This window comes from Alternaria viburni (genome assembly GCF_023758015.1).
Source record: "Alternaria viburni strain BMP 2772 chromosome Unknown scaffold_3, whole genome shotgun sequence".
NCBI classification, from domain to species: Eukaryota; Fungi; Ascomycota; class Dothideomycetes; order Pleosporales; family Pleosporaceae; genus Alternaria; species Alternaria viburni.
The window spans coordinates 544370-568461 of NW_026055772.1; the positions used below are offsets into that span (position 1 = coordinate 544370).

At 53.7% G+C, this 24092-nt stretch overlaps 9 protein-coding genes across 9 annotated transcripts; 5 read left to right on the forward strand and 4 right to left on the reverse strand.

Moving 5' to 3' along the window:
* Positions 1–291: 291 nt before the first annotated feature.
* On the forward strand, positions 292–982 carry J4E79_001823 (uncharacterized protein; the record flags this gene model as incomplete). Its single annotated transcript, XM_049350728.1, has 4 exons — positions 292–475; positions 528–691; positions 740–905; positions 957–982. 4 exons carry the CDS (start codon positions 292–294, stop codon positions 980–982), a joined length of 540 nt encoding a protein of 179 aa, XP_049214567.1.
* A 299-nt stretch (positions 983–1281) lies between these two features.
* J4E79_001824 (uncharacterized protein) lies at positions 1282–3039 on the reverse strand (the record flags this gene model as incomplete). Its single annotated transcript, XM_049350729.1, has 6 exons — positions 1282–1475; positions 1722–1989; positions 2059–2366; positions 2437–2525; positions 2603–2910; positions 2965–3039. 6 exons carry the CDS (start codon positions 3037–3039, stop codon positions 1282–1284), a joined length of 1242 nt encoding a protein of 413 aa, XP_049214568.1.
* Positions 3040–3561: 522 nt separating this feature from the next.
* J4E79_001825 (uncharacterized protein) lies at positions 3562–4907 on the reverse strand (the record flags this gene model as incomplete). Its single annotated transcript, XM_049350730.1, has 5 exons — positions 3562–3924; positions 3974–4373; positions 4422–4594; positions 4656–4762; positions 4820–4907. The coding sequence occupies 5 exons, from the start codon at positions 4905–4907 to the stop codon at positions 3562–3564; spliced, it is 1131 nt and encodes a 376-aa protein (XP_049214569.1).
* Positions 4908–5416: 509 nt separating this feature from the next.
* On the forward strand, positions 5417–7236 carry J4E79_001826 (uncharacterized protein; the record flags this gene model as incomplete). Its single annotated transcript, XM_049350731.1, has 2 exons — positions 5417–5702; positions 5753–7236. 2 exons carry the CDS (start codon positions 5417–5419, stop codon positions 7234–7236), a joined length of 1770 nt encoding a protein of 589 aa, XP_049214570.1.
* Positions 7237–8340: 1104 nt separating this feature from the next.
* J4E79_001827 (uncharacterized protein) lies at positions 8341–9440 on the forward strand (the record flags this gene model as incomplete). The annotated part of the gene is made up of 2 exons (XM_049350732.1): positions 8341–9351; positions 9402–9440. 2 exons carry the CDS (start codon positions 8341–8343, stop codon positions 9438–9440), a joined length of 1050 nt encoding a protein of 349 aa, XP_049214571.1.
* A 1143-nt stretch (positions 9441–10583) lies between these two features.
* J4E79_001828 (uncharacterized protein) lies at positions 10584–12650 on the forward strand (the record flags this gene model as incomplete). Its single annotated transcript, XM_049350733.1, has 1 exon — positions 10584–12650. The coding sequence occupies one exon, from the start codon at positions 10584–10586 to the stop codon at positions 12648–12650; it is 2067 nt and encodes a 688-aa protein (XP_049214572.1).
* A 609-nt stretch (positions 12651–13259) lies between these two features.
* Positions 13260–14505, reverse strand: J4E79_001829 (uncharacterized protein; the record flags this gene model as incomplete). The annotated part of the gene is made up of 2 exons (XM_049350734.1): positions 13260–13636; positions 13689–14505. 2 exons carry the CDS (start codon positions 14503–14505, stop codon positions 13260–13262), a joined length of 1194 nt encoding a protein of 397 aa, XP_049214573.1.
* Positions 14506–14989: 484 nt separating this feature from the next.
* On the forward strand, positions 14990–15994 carry J4E79_001830 (uncharacterized protein; the record flags this gene model as incomplete). Its single annotated transcript, XM_049350735.1, has 2 exons — positions 14990–15821; positions 15957–15994. The coding sequence occupies 2 exons, from the start codon at positions 14990–14992 to the stop codon at positions 15992–15994; spliced, it is 870 nt and encodes a 289-aa protein (XP_049214574.1).
* A 2626-nt stretch (positions 15995–18620) lies between these two features.
* J4E79_001831 (uncharacterized protein) lies at positions 18621–23606 on the reverse strand (the record flags this gene model as incomplete). The annotated part of the gene is made up of 1 exon (XM_049350736.1): positions 18621–23606. One exon carries the CDS (start codon positions 23604–23606, stop codon positions 18621–18623), a length of 4986 nt encoding a protein of 1661 aa, XP_049214575.1.
* Between the last annotated feature and the right edge of the window lie 486 nt (positions 23607–24092).

Sequence of the window (24092 nt, forward strand, 5' to 3'; positions counted from 1 at the left end):
GCGCTAGTACCGGTGTGGGTCGAATGGGTCAGTATCATTATCCGCAATTTGCTGCTGCACTCGAGACTAACCTGCATATACAGCTCTTATTTATGGACACGATGCTGCCATGTGTTCCGATATTGCATACTTCGGGGACAAGGTGCACACGTCAAGTGGAACGCGGCCGGTGCGCGCGCCTGCCGTCTTCCGACCGAAATACCCCCACCACCAGTGCCTCACCACCACCAAGTGCACACGTGCTCTCTTCACACACGCCCACATACACGCACCTCTACCTGCATACACGCCATGTTCGCTACCGTCCGCCGTCTACCCCTAGTTCGTCCAGTCGCCGGTCGACGTCTGTTCCACGCCTCAGCACCTGCATTCGTCAATGTCGGTGACAAGCTGCCCAGCGTTGACCTCGTCGAGGGTTCGCCAGGTAACAAGGTGAACCTGGCCAACGAGTTGTCCGGAAAGGGTGTGATTATCGGTAAATTTCCCCTAGCGTCGACTGAGTGAACATGTGTTTGACAATGGCAAAGGCGTTCCGGCTGCCTTTTCGCCCTCGTGCTCTGAGAACCACATCCCGGGCTACATCAACTCCTCCAAGCTGAAGGATGCCGGCAAGGTCTTTGTTGTATCGGTGAACGACCCTTTTGTCATGAAAGCTTGGGGTAAGATGCTCGACCCATCTGGCTCCAGCGGCGTGAGTTGTTCGCATTCAGACAAGAGAATATTGTGTTGACTTGTTCAGATTCGCTTCCTCGGTGACCCCAGCCTGAGCTTCACAAAGGCCCTTGACCTCTCTTTCGACGGTGCATCCATCTTCGGAGGTGACCGCTCCAAGCGATATGCTCTGGTCATCGAGAATGGAACCGTCAAAGCAGCGCACGTTGAGCCTGATAACACAGGCTTGAATGGTATGAGTCCCTACTAATCAATAGCGAACGCAGCTTGCTAATAAGACACAGTCTCTGCGGCAGACAAGGTTCTATAGACAATCCACGACACGTTTTCAGATAGAGGCTAGGATGAATATCCGCTACGACGACCACAGTCTGCTTACAGTCTCAGAATTGGCCTACGGTGTCTATCACAGAGGAGATTGGATACCCCATCTTCCCTATACCGATGATCAATATAACACATCATGTTTATGAGATTGCTTCGAATACGGTGACATTCTACTGAATCAGACAGCAAAACGAAGCAGTCTGGACACCCTGCGCTAACCTCAGACTTAACCCACAAACCCTCTACACGCTCTGCACACATAGACCAACACAAACACACCATCTACTTCTTCCCAGCAAACGCGCACGTCCCAAGATCGCGCTTCTCCGCTGGAAGCTGGGGGCTAATGTCAAAGTCGAAGATGTCAATCGGCAGTCCGATGGTCGTACAGGCGTTGGGGATATCGACAATACCAGCTATATGACCTTGAATCGGGGCACACGAGAGCAGGAGGTAGATCTGGTAGTCGCTGTAGCCTGCAATCTAGTCAGTAACCAATCTTCAGGAAGACTAAAGCGTCTCAAAACTCAAAACCAACCCCCATCGCTACAAACACGACAGCCAATCTCTGCTCCAAACGAAAAAAGCCAATGCCAAGGAGTCAAGAACGCTGGAAGTACCAAACGAGACATGAGCCTCGAACTTCACCAGGGCAGGCTAACACAGGCCAACCCACAAAAGCTTCGCAAAAGCAAACAGACCCATAAAAGAAGTAAACTCACCAAACCGTCTCAAATACTCAATCACCCTCAAGCAAGTCTGACGATACGCCACCGTAGCATCAAGATAATGCTGTTTACCCTTCTCATCCACACTAAACCCCTCAAAGTAGATATACCTGCCGGGACCAAACTGCGGCTCTACAGGACCAGGGATGTAAATGGGACTCTTCATGTCGAGCTGCTTCATGCCACCCTTCATGACGCTGAATTTGATGGTGATGACGCCTGCCATTTCGATGGCGCCGCAGAAGGATATTTCGCCGTCGCCCTTGAGGAGAGAGGGAGAGGTGTTAGTTCGCGTTGTTCAAGGTAGGGTTTGTGGGGCGGAGGAGCTTACTTGGCTAAAATGTAGGTCTCCTACGCTGAATTTCGCGCCGGGTACGTGAACTGGGAGGAAAACTTTGGAGCCGCGGGAGAGGTTCTTAATATCGCAGTTTCCACCATGTTCAGGACGTCCTGGGATCGTGCGAGCGCCTTCTTTCGCGATTTTGTCCTTTACGGAACCTGTGGCGGAGCCGGAGTGGGCGTTTTGGGGCTGTGGTGGTTGTGCAACGATGCGGTCCAGGTGCGTGTGCGTCGAGATGAGTTCGGCTTCACGCGTGTTCCAGGTCTCGAGGACTTCGGCGGAAGGGGCACAGCCTAGGACTGAGATTGTGGATAATGTGATCAGTCTTGTGTTCGATTGGGACAGAAGGTGGACAGAAAGTTTGCTTACTGCCGGGGTGGATTAGGCCTGCGAATCGAACACCAGGAATGTGGCGGGAGCTGCAGAAGATGCCTTCGAAATCCCAAATAGCTTTTGCACTGTACGTGCGTTAATCTTCATTTCTTCTCTTCCTCCATTGTTTCCTCGAAACGCGATGTTCGTCTCGCAAACTTACGGTTCTGGGTAAAGCTCATCCAGGAACCCTCCTCCGTTTTCTTTCGCAAATATACCCGTGAAACCCCATGGCTGGTCTTCTAGGGGCTGTACATCTTGGATATCAACTACTAGCACGTCGCCAGGCTCCGCAGTTTCGATATCAAAGGGCCCAGTCAAGTAGTGGATCTTGGTAAGGTCAACGTCACGGATGTCATCTGCTGAGTCATTGTTGCCGATTTGACCGCCTGTCCAATCTACGCATTCAATCTTGACGGCTTCACCAGGTTTGATCGTGCCGTAGGAGGGGTTCTCGGGATGCCAACGGTTCTGCAAGTGTTATCTTTGAAGATCAAGTTTGGGTGTTGTGAGCATTTGACGTACGTGCAGGCATTCCTGCTCCGATGCCGGTTTGTCCAGCGAGACCTTGGCCGCGTATCTTAACCCTTCTTTGCCCATGTTGAGTTTTGGGGTGTATCAAGCTTGGGAGTTGAGAGGAACAGGAAAAAAAACAATCTGCAAGTTAGACAATGAGGGCAGACGCGTCCGGTCGCGAGAGGGGAATGTCACGTATATGAAGCCAACAGACGCGGGGAAAGAGTAACTCTCAACCTATCAATTGTTATCTGGGACGAATAGATACGTGCCGAGGACAAGGCCGAATCCCATATCCACCAACTATTACTACAAGGTGGGTGATAAGCTCGATGATACGGCGCTGTTACGTTACGTATGATCGGATGGAGCTGTAAGCTACCTACCACAACGGGACGCGTTGACCCCACTGCGGGGTATATTCATAATGGTACCATCATCGTACAGCGGCCGGATAGCGTGACAACTGGATATACCTGATTGCCGACGGCGCGTGTACTAGTTGCGGTTCGTTTTCTAAGGTGCGAGGTTGCGTGTTCGTCATGTCAAGCGGCAGTTTTCCGCTCCCATATAATTTGTCATCCGAAGTTTTCGCGTCATCGCAAACTAGCTGAACGTCTTTCGTGGTGTCTGGCGGACTTCGGATTGGACCTTGGGCTTGTGCATTGCGAGGTTGTATTCGTCCATGTGCTGCCATGGCAGATTGAGGAACTCGTGTTTGTTCTTCCAGCGCAGTGACTCTTCCTTGAACTTGGCGGCTTCGGTGGGCGGGAGCGGCGGCTCTGTGATCTTGGTGATGAGGTATGCCGTGGACGCTTCGGCGAGACCGTAGATGAGGACGCCGACGAGGGGTATCTTGACAAAGATGTAGAAGCCTAGGCCGAAACCAAAGAGCACACCAGCTCGGTCTTTGAACCAGAGCTTCTTTTGCTCTTTGTTGTAGCGAACGCGTGTGAAGTAGGGCTCAAGCTGTTTGAATTAGCCAGTTGAACGTGGACTTCGCTGAGTGGATGCTTACCAACTCTCGCATAAGAGTCCGCGATGAGAAGTAAGCTTGCAGGAAGCTGACGAGGTATCTGCGGGGGAACAGCAGTGATCCCGCGAAGATGGCTGCTGCGGGCTGCGTTCCCACTGATTTCTTAAATGTGTAGAAACTGGCAGCGGGCAGCACGAAGCGTCCTACATATGGAACGTAAGACAAGGCCAGTACTGCCAAAGAAATGGCCGCCTTCCTCCCCTGTTTTGTCGCATATAGCATTATAGCCTGTTTGATGGGCTTCTTCTCCTTCTCGGGCTTGGGTGCGTGGTCGGGGTATTTCTCGAGGTTTGGGTAGTACATGGCGCGGAGGTTGTGGGGGTCTTCGCTCTTGTGCTTCTGAACGTACGTCTCGTCGACCCAACGGAGGGAGTCCATGAACCTGGAGACGTTGTCAGCTAGATCTCAAAACGGCTACGAGCGTGCCTACATGCGATCCAGAGTAGGTGTGACGTAGCGCATCATGGTCATGAGGAAGAAGGGCACCTGGAGGACGGTGTGCTCAAGGAAGTGGAGGCCGTTGACGACACTCTCGTCCATGCTCGTGTGGTCCATGTTGACGAATAGAGAGAGGATCCATAGTAGCACTCTGACGCCGACAATCTGGCTATGTTAGAGGTAATGTTTGCGTGGCATAGGGCATCCGTGAATGGTTGAGACGTACGGGTATGGCGACGATGATGCGGATGGCGACGCCTGCAGCTACAGCAATAGCAGCCTGACGGTAGTGGTCCGAAGTGAAGAGACCCGGGTTCTGGAGAGCTCGATTGACTGCGGCGGTGTCAGAATGGAGCTGTCACTCACGATACCATGATGGCCTCGACTTACCGCCAACCAGAGTAAGCTGGGCTCCCCGCAGGATGGCGTTGGGGTCGAAGTTGGACACGTCGAACTGGGACATGTCGATTTTGTCCATGGTGGCAAGCTCGACAGAGGCTCAGGCAGTCTGGTGTTGCTTTCGGCGCAGCAAACGTGGATTGCGTCCACGTAGAGGGCGTGTGCGAACGCCTGCGAACTGGCGGAGCCCATGACGTACTGACAGCTCCCCACGGACCCGTCGTAGCGCAGCGCGTCGCAAACAAAGCAAGTAACGCGTTGTTGATAGGGGATGCCGTCGCACCAACAAAACACGCACCCATCTGCAGCGTCCCATCTCACACCGGCGGCATAACTGGCAACTGGACGCGCGCGGGGTTCAGACGATCCGCTGATCAGGTTGAAACTCCAAGTCGTCCCTGTGGCCAAAGCGCGTAGCGTTCCGAAGCCAGGGACTTCCAATCCCTTCAGCCTCTCCATCACCCCCCATCTCCGCACTAACACTTGTAATACTCTCACCAAGCGCCGGCCGCTGTCTTCTGTGGGATCCTTCACCTCGACCTCGCCCTGCCGGGATAGCAATGCCCCTATAAGAAGTCTATTATGACGATGCCGGCTTCATCCCAGCATCCTGAGCACGCGCCGTCTGCTCTCAACCCCAGCAACTCGAGGCGCAGCTTCACACTGCCCGCGCGCACTGCACGGAGGACTACGTCGGTGCCTGCACCGTCTGTAAACAGCGCCGATGGCATAGAGACGCTGTTTGTGTGCTCCAACTCCAAGATCTTCTCCTTCACAACAGCTGGGCCCGCTCGGCGCCTGTCACCTTCCCGCTCAGGTGACGCAGCGCATCCGATACCCTGGAAGACGCCTACAGAGCGCACACTCGCAGTCGGTATGCCATCCCATGTGTCACCGGGCTGGAACTTGTCTAACCTATCACAGGCGCTCTCCGTATCTATCGTGTGACAGCCTCCAACGTCTCCTTCCTGAATAGCGGCAACCTCCTGCACACCATCTTTCCCAGGTCTCAGATATGGCTTGTCGACAATCAGTCCGTCTTCGTGCTGCGCGTACGCCAGGACTCGTACTATCGCATCGAGCTCCCCTATGAGACGGACGATGACAAGGACAAGATCACGCAATTCAAGTCAGTATTGGCTCAAGTCATGCAGTACGAGAGGACGCAGTGTCCGTTTGCGCGCGGGTTCGAGGTCGTCGCAGAGCTCGAGCGCCCAAAGAGCCCCCCACGCAAGACGATCAAGAGGAAGCCCTCAGGGCAGGCAAAGAAGTGGGTCATGGACAAGACCTGGGTTCCGCAGCAACATGGTTCACGGCCTTCTACTGCTGGTACTATGAGCTCAGAGACTGGTATTACTTCTTCAAACGAAGAGGACGACCGGTCGAGCGTCTGTACTGACAGCAGCGAAATAGTGCCGGCCGCACCCGAGACCCCTTTGGCGAGAACAGCACCAAAGCCCCTCCCATCCAGATCTCCTCAACGTCGCCCCTCGGTAGCGGAACGCGCCAGCATGTTTCAAGGCCTGCGGTCAGTTACGGCGCCCATCCGAGCGCCCAGGAGAGAATCGGTATCGGCCATGGAACGTATAGTCGAGTCTCCAGCAGCAAAGCAACCCACCGAGGCTGAAAAACCCATACTGGAACGCCAGATTTCGGATGCCTTGAGTCTGGCCTCAAGCGCAGACTCATTCTACTCTCTGGATACTGCTACTCCGCGAAGTCCTTCTCCCAAGTTTCTCGATGCCGAGGCTGATATCGTGAACCCATGGGCACAAGTCTTTTCCAAGCAGCAAGATGAGCCCAGGGGCCGTTCGATACACCGACGTCAGATATCTGAGGTTACTGTCCGCGGCCCATCCACCGAGCGTACTGATGCATCCGCACCTGTGACTCCTACTGCCCCATACTATCCGTCCGCGGTGACCTCGATCGATGGACGACCGTCATCAGCGCCTTCGACACCACCGCTAATGAGCGATTCCGACGACGACAGCCTCGGGCGTGCTAGCATAGACATACCTACACCACCGGATGCCATTCGTATGAGGAAGCTCACAGGTGCTTCACAGAGACGTGCCTTCTCTCCTATGCCTCCAGCGCAGAACCTTTTCTGCCCACCCAAGCACAACCCAGGCAGAGACTTCACAAATGCCTTGGTGAGCAAGACGTGCGAGCTTGTTCTGGGGCCACCCGCACACCTGGTATCCGTCATGCTCCGTATCGCTACGAGCATCTCAAATGGGTTCGGTTTTATCACATACCGCGTACGCCGCGCTGAGAAGATTCCATGTGCTTGGGAGTCAGATGATGATGCTGACTGGGCTGAAGAAGACGATTTCGGCATCCCGCTTAACAACATCGGGACCCCGGCAATGCGTCGACAGACGTTCTCGGGCGAACTTGACTAATGCATTTGAGGCTGGCTGAGCTTGGATGGTGGTTTCTTATTGCATTTTCACGGTTGATACCAGGCGTTGCATTTTATGTTTGCATCTAGAAGGCGAAGGTCATGCTACTTTCAGTCGTACTTGCACGACGTTGACGTTTTTGAAGAATACATGATTGTAATATGGCGGTACGATAGTGGATAATATGAGATGCGCTCTCCGCATGAATGAGGATACAAGTTTACACACCGTCTTTGGCTGGGCAAGCAGCGTCACTGAGAAGCTGAGACCACAACACCACCCTGGGGCATGCATCCTACCCTTGCCATGCTGAAGCTTGATCGGAGGCATCCCGATGAGCCTGGACTCGGTGCTGAATGTGGTGACACTACGTAACCTGCTCTCCTGAGCCGTAAGACTCCGAAGCAGGTCATCTCTATGACTTCAATCTCGACTTCAGCGTGCTGCTATCCGTCATGGCGGGCGACGCATGTGGTATGACATGATGCCTGACGTCGAATACCGTTGGATCTCGATCGCGAGGTACACTCCTGGGGAAGGCGTTACCGGGGCTGGCTCCTAGCGCCCGGTTTGTCCGTCCAGTCGCGCGGCGATGACGAGCAGCCATGCAGGCACAACATAAGACGATGCTCACTCATCCCATCTCCATGACCCCATCAGCGCCATACCGCAAATGCACACGTCGGATTACTTGCATACCCTCACCTGAGGGAGACTGTTGGGACTTGCGCGTGATCGCCCGCGTCGTGGGGCATTTTAAAATGAGGATGCAGGGTTATGGGTCCTAGCCACGCTGGCAAACCTTCGATCGCATCCAGCCAGCTTTACCGCAAGTTGCAGCGCCAGCGGCTTGTCCAATGACGTCTAGCGCTGGCTCGCGTGTTGCGCACGGAATCAAGGACCTGACCGACTAATTAACTTTGTAGAGGAGGCGGGTGATCCGTTCCTTTTCCCCTAACACTCCCATGGAACCTTCAGCTTTGTGTCAGGAATAGACACCCGTCTCGCTTGCTTACGCCTCATCACCTACTTATCCATTTCGCTTCGCACTGCCGGGGCTGCAACATCGACTACCACCGGATCGCGTTTACTATGAAAAGGAAGATGGAGGAGGATCTCGACGTGTTGTTGGACGAGACGTTGACGCTATGCAAAACACCCCCCGTTCCGCGACGCAATCCGCATCGCGTCTTCTATCAGTACAAATGCAAAACATCGCCGCCCACGACGCCACCAAAGGAACCGGAGAACCCAGAGATGGAGATGAAAGGACCGCCCATGTTCCACTTTGGAGGACAAACCGAGTTGGTCCCTAAGCCCCTCTTCGCCAGGAGCAACTCGCTGCCGTCACAATCCGTCCGACCATCGCTACCATCTCGCCCATCCGAGCCTTTCCAGTTCAACGCCGACGACATCGTCAAAAGCCCGACACCTTTGTTCGGCAGGAGGAACACGCTGCCATCCAAGGTGCGACGCGCTGTTGCCGCCGAAAGAAAGCCATCGCCGTTGTCGCGCGGAGAGGGAGTGCGATCGTCGCAATCGGCCCACACCACCACCAAGGAGCCCACGTCACCAGCGCTGCCACGTAAGGAACCCAACACCACGCCGAACCCAAAAGCGAAAACCACCAAGTCGCAATTCGCGACTCCGCAGAGGACCCCCCGTGTTGTCGACATCAAAAGACCATCACCACTTTCTGGCAAGGGAAGTGCGCGACGACCCGGTCCCACCCGATTCGCTCCTGTGGAACCCCCATCGCCGATAGTACTGTCACCCGTCATCTCCAACAGCTCTGCGACTTCATCGCCATCGCCATCTGTCTTCTCCGAAGCGGCCAGTTTCTCTGCATCGAGCCCATCAACACCTGCCACGTCACCACCTGGCTCTCCAATGGTGCCAACAACACACGCTCGCTCGCAGTCGCTAAGTTATTTCCCGCCGTCTCATTGGACCATCAAGCCCTCGCCTTCCCCGATCTACGTCCCCAGGCAAAAGTTGAGGAGGAAGGACAGTCCCAAAATGGAGACTCTTCGCACACTAAGAGCGAAGGAGTCGGACATGATGCTGCAACAAATTTACGACCAACATTGGGAAGCATACCGCGCAAAACTACTTGTAAGTTCTGCCAACGCACCTTCCACGCAGCACTCGCTAACCTGGCGTAGAATATGACTAGCGGACTCCGCGCTGCAGAGCGACTTTAACGATCACGATTTATGACTTAACGACTTCAAGACGAGGGCATGCATGGCGTCACACGGCATCTGATTATAATACCCCGGGTTTGGATATATGGGCGCATTTAGAAACCGATTTGCATTTACGGTCTGCATTCACGGTCACAAGCGTTTTAACATATGGGTATACACTGTAATCTAATAGAGCACAGGGCACTACAGCCCTGGTTTGATTCCAACATAATCTTCGTCGACGACTCTGAGCGAGCGAGCGGCGCACCCTGTCGTGCTGCGGAGCCTCAGCTGCACGCATGCAGAGCTTACATCACCCGCGTCTGGCAGCTGACCTTGATAGCACGCAGCCCCATCGTGCGGCGCTAGTGATTGGTTGACACATCTGACAAGCGCAGCAGGCAGCCTCACCAGGCCTTAGCTGCCTATTCTCCCCGCTGCACCCGCCACCTGACATTTGTTCACCAACTTTACTCCTTTTGGAGATGCAACTCGCAACACATGAACTCCCAAGGTAAACGTACATTGTCTGTGCTATATCCAGACCGCCTGCGCCGCACATCCGTCGTGGCGCAGCGCGTAGCCTTGTTCTGTGTAAAGGTGGGCCTGATCTAGCTACCATAGGCTAAGCAGGCGCGTAAGATGGCCCCCAAATGGATACCCATATGCCTCGAGCGTTCTCCATGTTCGCATTGACGCGGAACAGCACATCAAACTGTAGTTATGTGGGGGGTGTGGCACAGGACTTATAGGAAGCTTGTTCCCACTTCCCGTGGTTTTCGATGATTTTCTGGTAGCATTCTGAAATCGCGTTTCTGCCCTGGTGGCACGTCATTTGTTTCATACCACAAAGCGCAGCCTTGTAGACAGCCTTGGGACCTTTCTGCAGACGACTCAACATCTGACTCACGCCTCGTCGTTGCCACTGTAACACGTATCGATTTGGAAGAAGCCGCCTCGTGCCAGTCATACGTATGAGTCGGAGGCGGGTTTAGTGTTTGACTCTACAACTTCAGTGCAGTATCCTACACTCACAAGCAAACGTCTGGCGACTGTATTCAAAACACAGTATACCATCGCCGTTCACGAAAACCCCGGATCGCCAGAAACTGATACTGACGACACCGACATCTGTTGCCTTTCTCGGCGCCAACAACCATGGAATCCTCGAACCCAGAGAGAAATGACAACGCGCCGCTACGCTTGCTCTCGCTAGATGGAGGGGGTGTACGGGGCCTGTCGTCTCTGTTGGTACTTCAAAACCTGATGGAGAACATAGCCTTGGAAGAGAAGAGGTTAGGAAGGAAAGCCATGAACGACCACGAACCGCTAAAACCGTGCGACTACTTCGACCTTATTGGAGGCACATCAACGGGTGGCATAATAGCCATCATGCTGTCACGATTGCGACTCGATTGCAAAACCTGCATCGCTGTATACAGTAAATTAGCGGAGCAAATCTTCAAGCACGATCGATCAATAAAGGCATTTGGCATGAAGATCCCCACAGGAGCTAGTCGGTTTTCCGGTGCCGTTCTCGCAAATGCCATCAAGTCTGCGTTGAAAGACCTTGGCTTCGATCCAGATGAACTGATGTGGGATGAGGCGCTTTTTGAAGAAGTGGATGAAGCGGCTGATCTACCCAGAGACAGCATCTGGGCAGATGCGCCGCCAGCGCCGGTAATCACAGAGAGTCCGGTCGGCACACTCAAGAACTCGCTATGCTCGTTGGAATCAGGCCCTCCCGAAAGTGTCGATAGCACGAAGAATCTGTCTACACTCTTTAGCGACAGTCCGTTCGGCCCGCGAAAGCCAATGCGAAGCGCTACTTGGAAGCTGCATCACCGGCAATCAGTTCACAAAAAGGCAAACGCAAAGGGGTGCCGCGGCTTTGTACTTACTTCCCTCAAGAACGCGTTAGGCCTTCCCCGAATCCTGTCTACTTACGACCCCAATGACCGGACGACGCGCATCTGGGAAGCGTTAAGAGCTACATCCGCAGCACCGACCTTCTTCGAAGAGATGCAATTCGGCACACCCAAAGTCACTTATCTAGACGGCGGCGTAGGCTTCAACAACCCATGCGCAGAAGTCGACTACGCGGCAAAAGCACTCTGGGAAGGCCGCTCCATCGGTGTCATCGTCTCCGTAGGCACCGGTCTACAAAGCATCCCCAGCGTAAAGAAGATGGCATCGTGGCTGCCCTTCGGCCTTGGAACAGACATCTCCATAGCCAGCGCGCTCACGGGCATGGCAACAAGCACCGCACGCGTCGACAACGAAATGAAGCGCATGTACAACAACTCCGACACCAAATACTTCCGCTTCGACGTCGACCGCGGCCTCGCAGACGTCAGCCTCGAACAATGGATGAAAGAAGACGAAATGGCCTCCCTAACCGAACTCTACATGAACGACGGCGAGCAAATCCGGTCCGCCAAAGACTTCGGCCAACGCATGGCCAAACTCTCCGCCCTGCCCCCCAAATTCGAAATCAGCGCTTCCCACTTCCGTCTAGGCATGACCGGACGCGGCCTCCTTGATTCCTCCTTCCAACTCGCGCAGGTTGATTTTAAAACGGGTATGCCGTTAGGCATTTCCCCGCACCTCGACGATATACCGCGTATGTCTCAATACCGCGACCTCTCGCCCAGTGGCGAAAGCGGACTCGCTCTCGACAACGCAACCGGCCGCCTCAAACGCATCTTTCCCGTAGCCGAAGATCTCGATCACGATGGCCGCCGCGAAGAAGCCGCCGTGTACCAATGCATCAAAGCCGACAACATCTGTCTCCGCACGATAAAAACAGGTATACCGCAGGGCAAATACAAAGTCCAGTTCCTCGTCTCCTTCCACAACAGCACGCATACACCACCTCGAGATCTTGTCTTCAGTGTCGGGAAACCGTTTGATCCGTCGACCTTTTCGCAGCGCTATGTCGATGTCAAGATTACGCCGGATGTGGGGAGTGTGCTGTTGCATCCTGACGCTGTGAGGGTCAGGGTCGGGTCGAAACGGTATGAGGAGCTCAAGGGAAAGGGGTGGGCGGAGATTGAGGGGGATATCGAGGTTAGTGTGGGGTTAGACGGGGCGTTGGGGTTTATTGTTAGTAAGAAGTATGAAGATGGTGTGTTTGTGGATGGATGGAGTTTTGGTGGTGTGAGGCTGGAGCCGGTGTTCGGGACGGCGGGTGGGGTGGTGACAAGTCCGAGGATTTTGACATGATTAATTGAGCGGGCGTTATGGGAACGCTGTCTCGGCGAGTGGTTGGTAATCGCTCGTCGACTTTCGATGTGTACAAGCTTTGTTTCGATTCTCTTTGTCGGGTGTCTGGAGGAAGTTATGACGAGCGCAAGGTTTTGAGGTAATGTTTATCAGACGAATTATAGACCATGTAGTTTACGTGTCATAGCAGCGAAGCGCATGTTTGTTCAAGGAAACAAGAACTTTTATTGAACTGTCTACTGTTTCTATTATTGAGACACACCCTATGCAAACACCGAACAGTGCCGATACGTGTGTTAAAGAGCGACGATAGTTGATATTATCGTGTGACGACAAGCCCTACGATTGGCTTGGCTAGCGTTGACCAGTGAGATCCATTCGACGGTGTCTGCATGTATCAGGAGCGAGATCCCGATGCTCAGAGTGTGGGGGAAGCAGTCGGGCAGGTGGTAACGCTGACGGTGTTGAAGACAGTGGTAGGCACGCTGGTGGTGGAGGTGATCGTAGCAGAGGCAAGAGTGAAAACTGTCGCTGTAGCGGTACCGGAGACGGGTGTCGAGGTACTATAATTGATAAGCGAGTGCATGACGGAAGCAAGGAATACAGTACTTACATGGTAACGGTAGTCCTGGCTGTGGCCGTCGAAGTCGCAGTGACTTGAGCCTGAGTGAATGTGAAGTCAGGACCGAAGAAGCCAGCACGCTTCTCCAACTTCGCCTTGGAGTCGTCAACCGCGGCACGCTTGTTCAGCTTCACCTTGGGAGCGGCAAACGCGACGCGCTTGCGGTGAAGCTTGAAGGTGGAGCAGCCGGAGAGCTTGCGTCCTCCAATGATGTTCGAGTTAACGCGGACGTCACCGATGCTTCCCTTCATGTAGCAAGCACCAGGCTTGCCAATGACCCAGGAAACATTGACACAGCCAGTAGTGTTGTCACAGGCTTGGAGACATTGCTCGTAAGTGTCGGTGTACACGAGACCGTTTTCAACTAGATACAATATTAACTTGTGTGCGTTGTAACGATGAACAGGGGAACTTACGGTCATTGCCGAAGCGGTCAGAGCTGCACTCGACAGCATATACTGCGCCACATGACGTTGTGACCATGGAGCCATTGGAACCAGGGCAGCTAGTAGCGCCTGTTGGGCTCGCAGCAGGAGCGCTCGATGATGCAGCAGGAGCACTCGATGATGCAGCAGGAGCACTCGATGATGCAGCAGGAGCACTCGATGATGCAGCAAGGGTGCTTGATGGTGCAGCGAAGACGCTAGCAGGTGTGCATGCGCACTGGTATGCTGTGTTGGAGATGGTCGTAGTGACAGTAACGGTAGAGGGTCCGGGAGCGGGCGCAGCTGAAGTGACTGGAGCTGAGCTTGCTGCTACTGCCGAAGAAGAAGAGGAGACAGAAGAGGAAACACGGGATGAGGTAGACACAGGCGAGGAGGCTGCCGCGGATGAGGAAGCAGCCATGGACGAGGAGGCAGGTGCCGCCGAGGGTGCGGCCGCAGACGAAGAAGCGACAGCAGACGAAGAGGCAGGTGTCATCGAGGATGCGGCCGCAGAGGAAGAGGCAGGTGCCGCCGAAGAAGCACTAGTTGCCGACTTAGTTGAGATGCTGCGGACCAGTCTTCCACCAATAATGTTGCTGTTCGAACCAGCAGCGTTGGCTGCGCTCTTCAGGTAGCAAGGACCGTTAATAATGTAGCTGGCAGCGACACAGCCTGAAGTGGTAGAACAGTCTGCCAAGCAGCCCTCGTAGGAGCTGGGGTAGGTCGGGCTCATTGGGCCCGGAATATCGCCACCCTGGTAGTCGGCACCGCACTCGACTAGATATTGCATGCCGTTGACAGTGACCATGGAGTTGTTGGAGCCAGGGCAAGAAACACTAGCGCCTGAACTGGCAACAGGGCTGGAAGATGAACTTGCGGTGACGACTGTGGTGCTGACAACTGTGGTCGTGGCGACTGATTGAGAGGAAGCGCCTGCAGAAGAAGCGATCATCGAAGAAGATGAAGACACAGGAACTGATGCAATCCTAGCACCCCAGACACCACCGTTGGACCTAGGCGCACCGACACCGCTCTTCAAGTAGCAAGGGCCGTTTGGCAGGTATGAAACGGCCTGGCAGCCAGAAGTAGCTCCGCAAGCTTGGATACACTGCTCATAGTTCGCAGGGTTACCAGGCGCAACACCGATATCGGAGTTAGTGCGGTCGATGAAGCACTCGACGACGAAGTCTCCTTGAGGGGTGGTGAACGTGGCACCATCGCTCGCGGGGCAGGACAAGGCAGACGCAGATGGCGACGCGCTGGCTGAAGTGGGGGTGACAGAGCTTGAAGTGATGGCAACAGAGCTTGAAGCAGGGCTTGACGAAGCAGGGCTGGAAGAGGCTGAGCTTGAAGCCGGGCTTGAAGAAACAGAACTGGAAACACGGCTTGAAGAAGCTGCGCTCGAGATAGGGCTTGAAGAGGCTGAGCTCGAGACAGGAGTTGAAGCGGCTGGGGTAGATACAGGGCTTGAAGAAGCGGAGCTCGAAGCAGGGGTGGAGGCTGCTGAGCTCGACGCAGCGCTTGAAGAAGCGGGGCCCGATGCAGGGCTCGAGGAAGCAGAGCTGGATGATAGGCGCGCAGATGAGCTAGAAGAAGCGGCCGAGGATGATGCGGCCGGAATGGAGCTCGGTGTCGGAGTAACCGTAGTCACACTTAGGACGGTGGTAGTAGCGACGGAGGCTGAAGAGGGCGATGGGATAGGAGACGGTGAAGCGGATGAGCTGGAAGAAGCGGACGAGGGCGACACGATGGAAGCGGAGCTCGATGGAGTAGCCGTAGTGACGCTTACCACTGTGGTGGTGACAACAGAGGCTGAGCTTGGCGAAGGGATCGCGGAAGGTGTAGAAGATGAGCTCGGGACTGGTACGGCGGATGAGCTTGGCAAGGGAATGGAAGACGCGATTGAGGACGAGCTCGGCGAGGGGATAGGAGGAGGCGAAGCAGATGAGCTTGATGACGGGACAGAGAAAGGTGAAGAGATTGAGCTCGGCGTTGGCGTGACTGTCGACATGACGACCGTGGTGGTAGTAGACACTTGTGCCGACGATGATGGTACAGCCGGAATGGAGGATGATCGGGAAGACGATGGCACAATGGGTGCTGGAGAAGAGCTAGAGGAACTCGGTCGAATGGATGTCGGGCAGACAGTGAAGGTCTGTGTAACTGCACTGGTGACCGGGAATGTGGAAGTAGCGATGTTTGTCTGTGTACTCGTGGCAGAGGCGGAAGAGACTGTAGTAGTCGCCGCAGGCCTGACAGGTGCGAACGCAGTGTTGGTAGCAGTCGAAGTCGTCTGAACGACGCTTGTAGCGACAGTGCTTGGGGAAGGCTGGTCGCCGAACGCAGCAGTGAAGGCACGGGGAGTGGCAGCGAACGGGTTAAGGAACGCATAGTTATCGATCGTATAACGGCCCATGTTGACCCAGTCGTAAAGGTCGGCATCCTGACAGAAGATGCCTGTATAGGTTGCCGGCACGCCTTGGGTCTGGTAAGTGCAGGTGCGGGTGTACAAGAGCAACGGGTTGGAAATGATGGGCGTGAATGTAGGCCTGGTTCCTTGATAACAGGTAGAAGTACCAGACATATAAGTCACCTGGATACCGAAGTTGTCGCCAGATCCAAAGCTATGCCTAGCTCGATCATAACTGAAGGTTGGGGTGGCCGACCCAATGAGGGACGGCAGACCCGCGGCAACGAGCGAGCAGCCTGACATGTCGGCTGGCTACTGGGGATCGAGCAAATGTAGGAGAAAAGCGAGCGTGCAGAACGAATGATTCCTGACTACAGAGAGCAGAGGGAAGCTCTTTTATGAACCCCTACCTTGCAGCTACGCGGCTACTCAATATGATGAGTTCATGGAGCTTAGAAGGGTTAAAAGACCCTGAACCACCAACCAAAATCGAAGGCTATGGGGTTACTCCGACAGGAGGGTTCTCCTCACGATCGATATTCGATATGTAAATGAGGGGCCGGTTGGTGAGGCATTGGAGCATGCCATCGCTTCCACCTGGGTCGCACGGAGGGAACGCTAAACATCTTCCCGAGCAGGCTGAAAAGATGCACGAATGTTTTCGCGATTGGGAGTGTTGTGCGTCTAGGTACACCTGTGTTCCTGAGGTGCGGTGTGTCGTTCATGGCACGAAACCCTTCCAAGCCTGGAAGACGCGTTTGACAGCACGGACCCCCACTAGACGTTTAGCGCAGGGGCGCTGTCGTCATCATGCCCGTTCACCCAGTCCGGCTCCATCTCGTCTCGAAAGGCTCACAGTTACATCCTCTGTCATGACTTCTACTTTCGATATGGATTTCGGTTTGGTTGGGCTACCGTTTTGAGTACTGTATGTGCCATCTTGCTCGAAGAAAAATCTCTCTATTACCCAAGAATCCAATTTGCCAAACGTACTCCAGTCTCGAAGGGTCTTTCGCCGAACATCGCATCATGAACGATCCCTGCGTCTCTGCAACCTTTCACGTAGGTTGGTAGACTAAAGGAAAACCACAAAACCACCCATATATAGCCCGCATACCTTGCTAATGCAGGTCCAATATTGTCATGGCCGGCCCCTCGGTACCGTGCCTGAACAGCCATCCATTGCACAACACCCTCGATGGTGATAGCTACCGGCTGCGACATGAAGAATACGAGTTCTCCCATGTCTCTACGCGTTCCCATAAACATTTGGAACTCGTGCACTAAGCAGCTAATTGCGAAAGACACATAGAGTTGAATTAACCCCGATGCGAGACTGCCTTTCCGGAGACCCAGGAGGCGCACAATGCGAGCTGCGGGTTGCGAGACCATCTGCAATAGACATTTGCGTTAGCGATGCTCGCATACCGCACGGTGGTGGAAAACTTGGAAACGATGTAAAAGTGGAATGAGGAGTCAATCCCGACTTTACCTTTCTCATTGTTTGGTGATAGACCACACTCCAGACCTGTCTCACAGACCACGCATCCCTCAACTTTCCCATTAGCGGGGGCCATTGCCACGTTTCGCATACCCCGCATGCAACGGATCCAGCCGCCATGAAGCTGTAAGCGAAGTTCAATCTTTCCCAGACCCATATCGCACCGGACCAACCAATGAGTGCATCGACCATGAGGTGATAGGGGTGGGCTTCCGATGACAGCCGTACCTCCGCGACTGAGTCCCACCCGAGCAGTAAGAGCATGGCCATAGACCGCAAGTACGTAATCATCATCTTATGGACATGTCTGCCCACAAAGGCCCGTTTCGAAAGGCCCTCGTACGGATCGTCAGGAACGCCTTTGACCTGCCAGTTCCAACCAATACCACGATGCGACGGAACCATGAGTGAACACACCCTGAGAACTTTCTGCCATGACAGGTACATTCCATCCAAGGTTCTCGCGCTCCTAGTGTCGCTGCGCTTCGGGTTTCCAATGTATGCAGGGGCATCGGGCCCTTTCTGTGGAGCCAAAATGGCGAATTCGAGGAACCAGAGAGGCACAGCAATGAAGAACGAGCTGTTGTAATAGTCGGCAGAGGGGTTACCGAAGGTATAGCATGGTGACCTAAGGCATAGGTCTAGAATCAGTGGGAATATGCAAATGGCGATCCGACGTCGGCTGGGAGAGAGGAACGGGACGATGGTAAGGACAAAGATCAGTGGTTGGTAGAGTGGCGGCATGGGCTTTCGGTCGGCGAGCTGTGGCCAAGCGTACCAAAGTGGCGTCATTCTCTCCATCGTCTTCCGCATGTTGGTGTTAATAGTTTCAGGAATAGCCATTGTCACACTTCGCGGGCTACAGGAAGAAGTTCCGGCGGGGCTCGCCAATTTGTGAAGTCGCATTGATCAGGCCACCAGCCTTGGACCGCGTCGAAGGATCCGAGCTGACGTAAACTCTGCCTGCTAACTAAAGCAAGCACTATTGCTATGGCCCGTTTCCTAGGTAAGGCTAGGACAGATAGCTTTCCTCGATCTCCCATCCTCTTCTTCGGACACCCTCATTCTCACATGCTTTCCACGTATCCACCATTGATACCAACTTAAGCCTAGTCTCTTTATTCACGATAGCTCGATCCTCCTTCAACTCGTCCCCCACGAGTTGAACTAGTGCCCAGGCAACTTCGACCTTCAACAAGTCCGGTGCTGTCAACCAGCTCAACCTCGTCTTACGAATGTCGCCTACGTAGATCGCTGTCAATATGCGATTGTTCTGGAGACGATCGTGCAGCAGATCGTGTTTATCATAAATGTATAGAGATGTGCCGAATCGCTTTTCACCCCTTCCGCTGCCCTTAGAAGACACGATGTCAGTGGCAAGGTAGGCATTCAGGTCTCGAAGGGCTTGATGGTAGACTGGCTGGCTACTCAACTCATCGATGATCGCCTCCAGCTGACCGGCGAAGAGCGTGCATTTCTGCACCCGAGTCTCTTCTCCTTCATCGCGGGAAGGCCATGGATAATCGAGCAGGAGAAGACGCCAGGGAAAGGTATCAGGGAGGACCGAGGGTTCCCGGGCGGGGTCGCGCTCCCATCGTTGGTTGCGCAAGTTGTTTACGTAGGACACCATCGCCATCAGGATCGGTCTGCCGTGTCGTGACCACCAAAACTTTGCGATATATTTGCCACTTAGCAATCTATTGTAGAAGCCTTTCGTAAGGCTGGTGTACGTTGGCCCGTCGTTAAATATAAACGTCGTGAAAATATTGAGACATTGTTCTTGGATGAGTTTCGGTGTAAGAACTGTATCGTCGGAAGAGTCCACCGCGTGTTCTAGAAGTTCGATGAAGTCCGCAGAAAAGCGACCATTCCGGAGACTGCGGTCTTGCCCAAATAGTCGTATCCATGTTTGAACTTCGGGAAGTGAAGCTAGTGCAGGATCAGCGACAAGCCCGTCATTCATGGCTCGCAAAGATGCCGGAGGTCCGATGATGAAGCACAGGTATTCCACATATTCTTCCAGTATAGTATGCGGAACATGAGCTGGCTTCTTGTTGTTCTTGTTTAGTAGCAGCCTGTTCACGTACGGGTCTCGCGGGATGGATGGGATGCGAACGTCCATAAGTAACGCATCTTCAAGACCGTACTTTCGGAGAAACAATGCTGCCCATCTCGTCGTATGGTCTCTAAGGGTCTGCAATACCGGCATCAAGACTCGGTCTACGAATTGCTGGAACTCGACCGTATCGTCCTTCTTGTTACAGAAATATTGGATCAGAGCCGCCAAAACCGGTGATTCTGACCCTTCCTCGAGCGAGATGCTGGCCTGTATCTCGGGGAGCGTAAGGTCCTGTTCGCACTGCAGCCACTGCGCTTCGTCCAGGGGCTGTCTTTCGTTCAAAGATCCGGCTATTGGTATGAACAACTCCAGGAGAGTAAGTACTGCGCGAGACTGGTCTCGAGAACCACTTTGAAGCAGTACTAGGAGGCTCTTGACGATGTTGAGCCGGACGTCAACATGTGTGTTCATTTTGGAAAGTGTCGATAGCACTGAAAGTGCATAGTCTGTTCCATTCAAGTCACGGTCCTGGAAAAGCTGAACCAACATCTTAATCGTAGTGACTTTTACGTGCGGCTCGCTAGTGAGTGGCGCGACATTGCCGTCGGCTGAAATTTCTTTATTAGTGTTCTTGGCCTGTACCATGCTGATAATCTCGTCGGAAAGAGATTGGATGCAGGATCTGGCTTGCGAGGCCGGGAGTCTTCGGAGGAAACTCGGTTTTAGTAGGATCCGATGCCACGAGCTGGACTTTGGCCTATCCAGGATTGTACGGACAGCTGACTGCGTGGCCAAGCCAGGTCTATCACTTTCGCCCAGTCGAGCAATGAGCTGCATAGTGACCTCATGCAGAGCTGTATGGCTGTCGGATTCTTCAACTGTGTCCGCATGATCAAGAGCTTTGACGAGGTTTCGTGAAAGCTGTGCCAGCAATGTAGGAGGTATCGTATCGAGATGACCGTGTATGGCTCTGGAAGCTGTAAACTGATTTGGCTCATCAGAAGTGAGGAACTCTTCGTCCAAGTATAAAGCCGGGTATCGCGTGTCTGTTTCCGAAGGAAATGGAGTCGCTAGAAGGCGGTCGCTCTTGACGAATTTCGCGTCGAGATACAGCAGAGCCGATAACACGCCACCTTCTCCCATATCGCGCGATGAACTCCAGATAAGCCTAGCGTCCTCTTCGTAGCCAGGAACTTTAACTGGTGCTGCAACAATGGGAAAGTTCACACGGCTTCTTGAAGTCATGATTCTCGATACGCCAACTGAGAAGTCCACATAAGTCGGTGCATCAAGTTCCCGCTCGACAAAATCCGGTTTTGTCGCAAAAGGGTTCCATTCACATGGCTCACCCGAACCGTCATCCTCAGGTATCATTGGCCAAGACTTCTCTATATTCCTCATCACGCCCTCAGGCGGCCACTCATCCAAATCGTCTGGCTTCATGTCTTTCCAAAAGCGTATTGCTTCCTCCTCTGTCATCCTGTTCGAGCTTAAAGGGCCGATGGCATACTGCCACGCCCTTCTGAGACGAGCTTCCTTCTCCGGTTTGTCGCATGCTTTGGGTATATAAAGCTGTAGGCCATATTGGTAACTGTCTACGAACAGCCCAATGGTCTTCTGAAACTCTTTGTCCAGTGATACGGGTTGGAGAGCAGTCTTCGGGTCTGGGAAGATGGCTTGCTGAGTACGCGCTGCAATGTAAGACGCCCCTCTGCTGTTGAGATCCTTCACGTTCAGAATCCACGGTGCAGTCAGGTATTGTATTGGAAGTCCTCTAGGAAAGGGCTCAGGAAGCGCCAGTGTGGCGGGACGGTCTAGCGGCCTTAGCCTGGACCAGAGTTCGTCTCTCGCTCGTGCGAGGGTGTCTAAGAAGACATATGTCGAGACTTCGGAGCTTTCAAGCTCAATAGTGAAGGATCTGTGATAGGCAAGAATGCCACGGGGATGATTCGCCTCTAATCTTGCGTATTCCTCTCTTTGCGCCTTTTCCTCGACCGCAATGAGCATAGGAATCGTGACCTGCCAAATGCAGGCATGTATACCGTGATCAGGGGCTCTGAGTTGCTTCTTGACATGTGGTGTGAGATCCATCCTTAGTTTGATAACATCGTGGAATAGCTCAAAGACGCCACCCCAATCAGACACGTTGAACGAAGGTTCCCTGAGGGCTTCGCATGCTGTGTCAAACATTCCTTGCAAAATCGTGTTCGCCATTGCGACTCGGTGTTGTAGCACAGTCAAGCTTGGCAATCCGTTGATCGATGCAGGAATACCTGATAGTAGGCGTGTAACTTCTTCAGGAAATATGTTTGGATAGATCTCCCGCATCACGAGCGGATCTCGCAAGAAGCGTTTGGTCCACTCCAGCGTATCTTTCAGCAGGTCGAGAGACCCACTGGCGATAGCAGCAAATAGCGCTGACTTGGCAAAGAATACACGTTGTTCCGGCTGAGATGCAGTAGCAGCCTTCTTCTTGCGCACATCAACGTAGCCATTGGCCAGTATCTTGGCGTCTTCTTCCTTGTTGATTAGGCTTAGTAGCCAGAAGTGAAATATATCCGGGTCACCACTTTGACCTTGAAGTTCATAAGTTGGCGTTTGGCCGAAAATAGAGCGATTTCGATCAAGGTCGATTAGATCAACATCTCCTCTCGCTTTTCGCAGACGAGTAAACAGTAGCAGAGCGTCGGCAGGGGACAGATTGGCGAAAAAGCTGGGATGGATCGAGCCCGTGGTCTTCTTCAGATCCGCATCGCTGTCAAGGTCAAGCGAGGTGGACTCTTGGTAGCAAAGTCTCAAGAGTGGGTAGCTTCGCTTTGCTGGAATCCTTGCGAGGACGTCATCCCAGTCTCCGATGTTGGTCTTGCTGGCTGTACCGAATACCGGATGAGAACAGAGCCTCCGCAGTTGCTTTTCGAACAAACTTGGCTGTTGTGACCAGCAATAGGCGACCTGCTGGAGAAAGTCGCCCTCGATGCCAGTGATGTGACATCCTGTGCTTGGATGGGCTTCCAAGTACCGCATTGTGAGATCGACTATTCGTTGTATCATATCCCAACCTGCGTGGTTCTTGATTGCACGTTTAATGAGAGGATTGACGAGTTGGTCGATGAAAGTCTCGTCCGCCACTACCGAGTGCGCTGAATTACCAAGGGTTTCCAAGAGTCTCAAAGAGAACTCCATCGACTTGGAGAAGCCCTTTGTGGTCGATTTACCTGGCGGATGGTGATGCAGTAGCTCTGTAAATACCGTGATGTTGTCGCTGGGTAATTGTTCCGCGCTCACCGCTTGGAGAAGCTCTTCTTGCATACACTCCGGATAGTACTTGACGAGATCCTTGGTTCGCGCATCTTTCCATGTTCCTTTCGACCCGCTTGCGATGGCCTCTTCTACCAGCTCCTTCGAACACGCAGGAATGATGAGTCGATAGAACCTTCCAAGTGCACGCTGATCTTGAGTCTTATGCGGCGAATCGGGGAAGCGATCAGTGTGCAACGCTTTGAAGAATTTCGTGAAAAGCTCTCTTTTCGCATTCAGGTCAGCGCCTCTACCAGAACGACCAATTGCGTTACAAGCAGCCTTGACCTCGATCACTGAGAGGTCTGCAAAGATGTCAAGCAACCCAGCAGTTCCTCCAACGCCATCCCACGTCTCTCTCCATCGCGGAGAACAAAGTCCTTTACGCAGAAACTTGATGCCGAGCTTGCGGACAAGTACGGATTTATCTTGATTGAGCGCTTCGCGTGTAGCGAGAGGCGACTGTGCTACGCCGAGCCATGGCCCGAAGGTGAGCGGCGATATCGAGCCTCTCTCAATAGCTGAGAGGAGCTGTGTCGTGATCTCCTGGATTGGCGCATCGTCCAGTATTTGGGTGTAGTAGTCTCGAAGCTCAGCGGAAGTGGAAGACCGGATGCGACGCGTGTCGAGATTCGCGGTCATGGTGTGCGGAGCCGAGGTAGATTGCGCAATGGCCCTCCACCATCAATCGCAGCAGCAATCAGCATTGATATAGTTTCCAGAACTTCAGGCATGATGCACGCGAAGGGTAGCATAGGCAGACATGGCCAGATGGAGGAAGGTGGATGATCAGGCGGGCCGCGTAGTGGGGCCTGTCGTGTGTTGGAAGGGCTGAGAGGCGGCCAGCGACGCGTCTATGACATCAGCCTTTCCTCTCAAAGCGGTGACAGCTCCCACTACGCTGCGCCCTGTTACCTACGCCCGCAGCCTTCAATCGACGCCCTCCTTGATCCACAGCCCTCCGTCCCCTTATACTCGGGATACGCAGCGTCACCTTGATGCCGCATACTTGCAGCTTCCCAAGGTCTCATTACCGATGGTGTGCGAGATGAGAAGGTCGGCATTTGGAGCTTTCAGCGCTATCTGTACAAGTCTAACTCGCAACCGATCAATCAACAAGCAATCTAT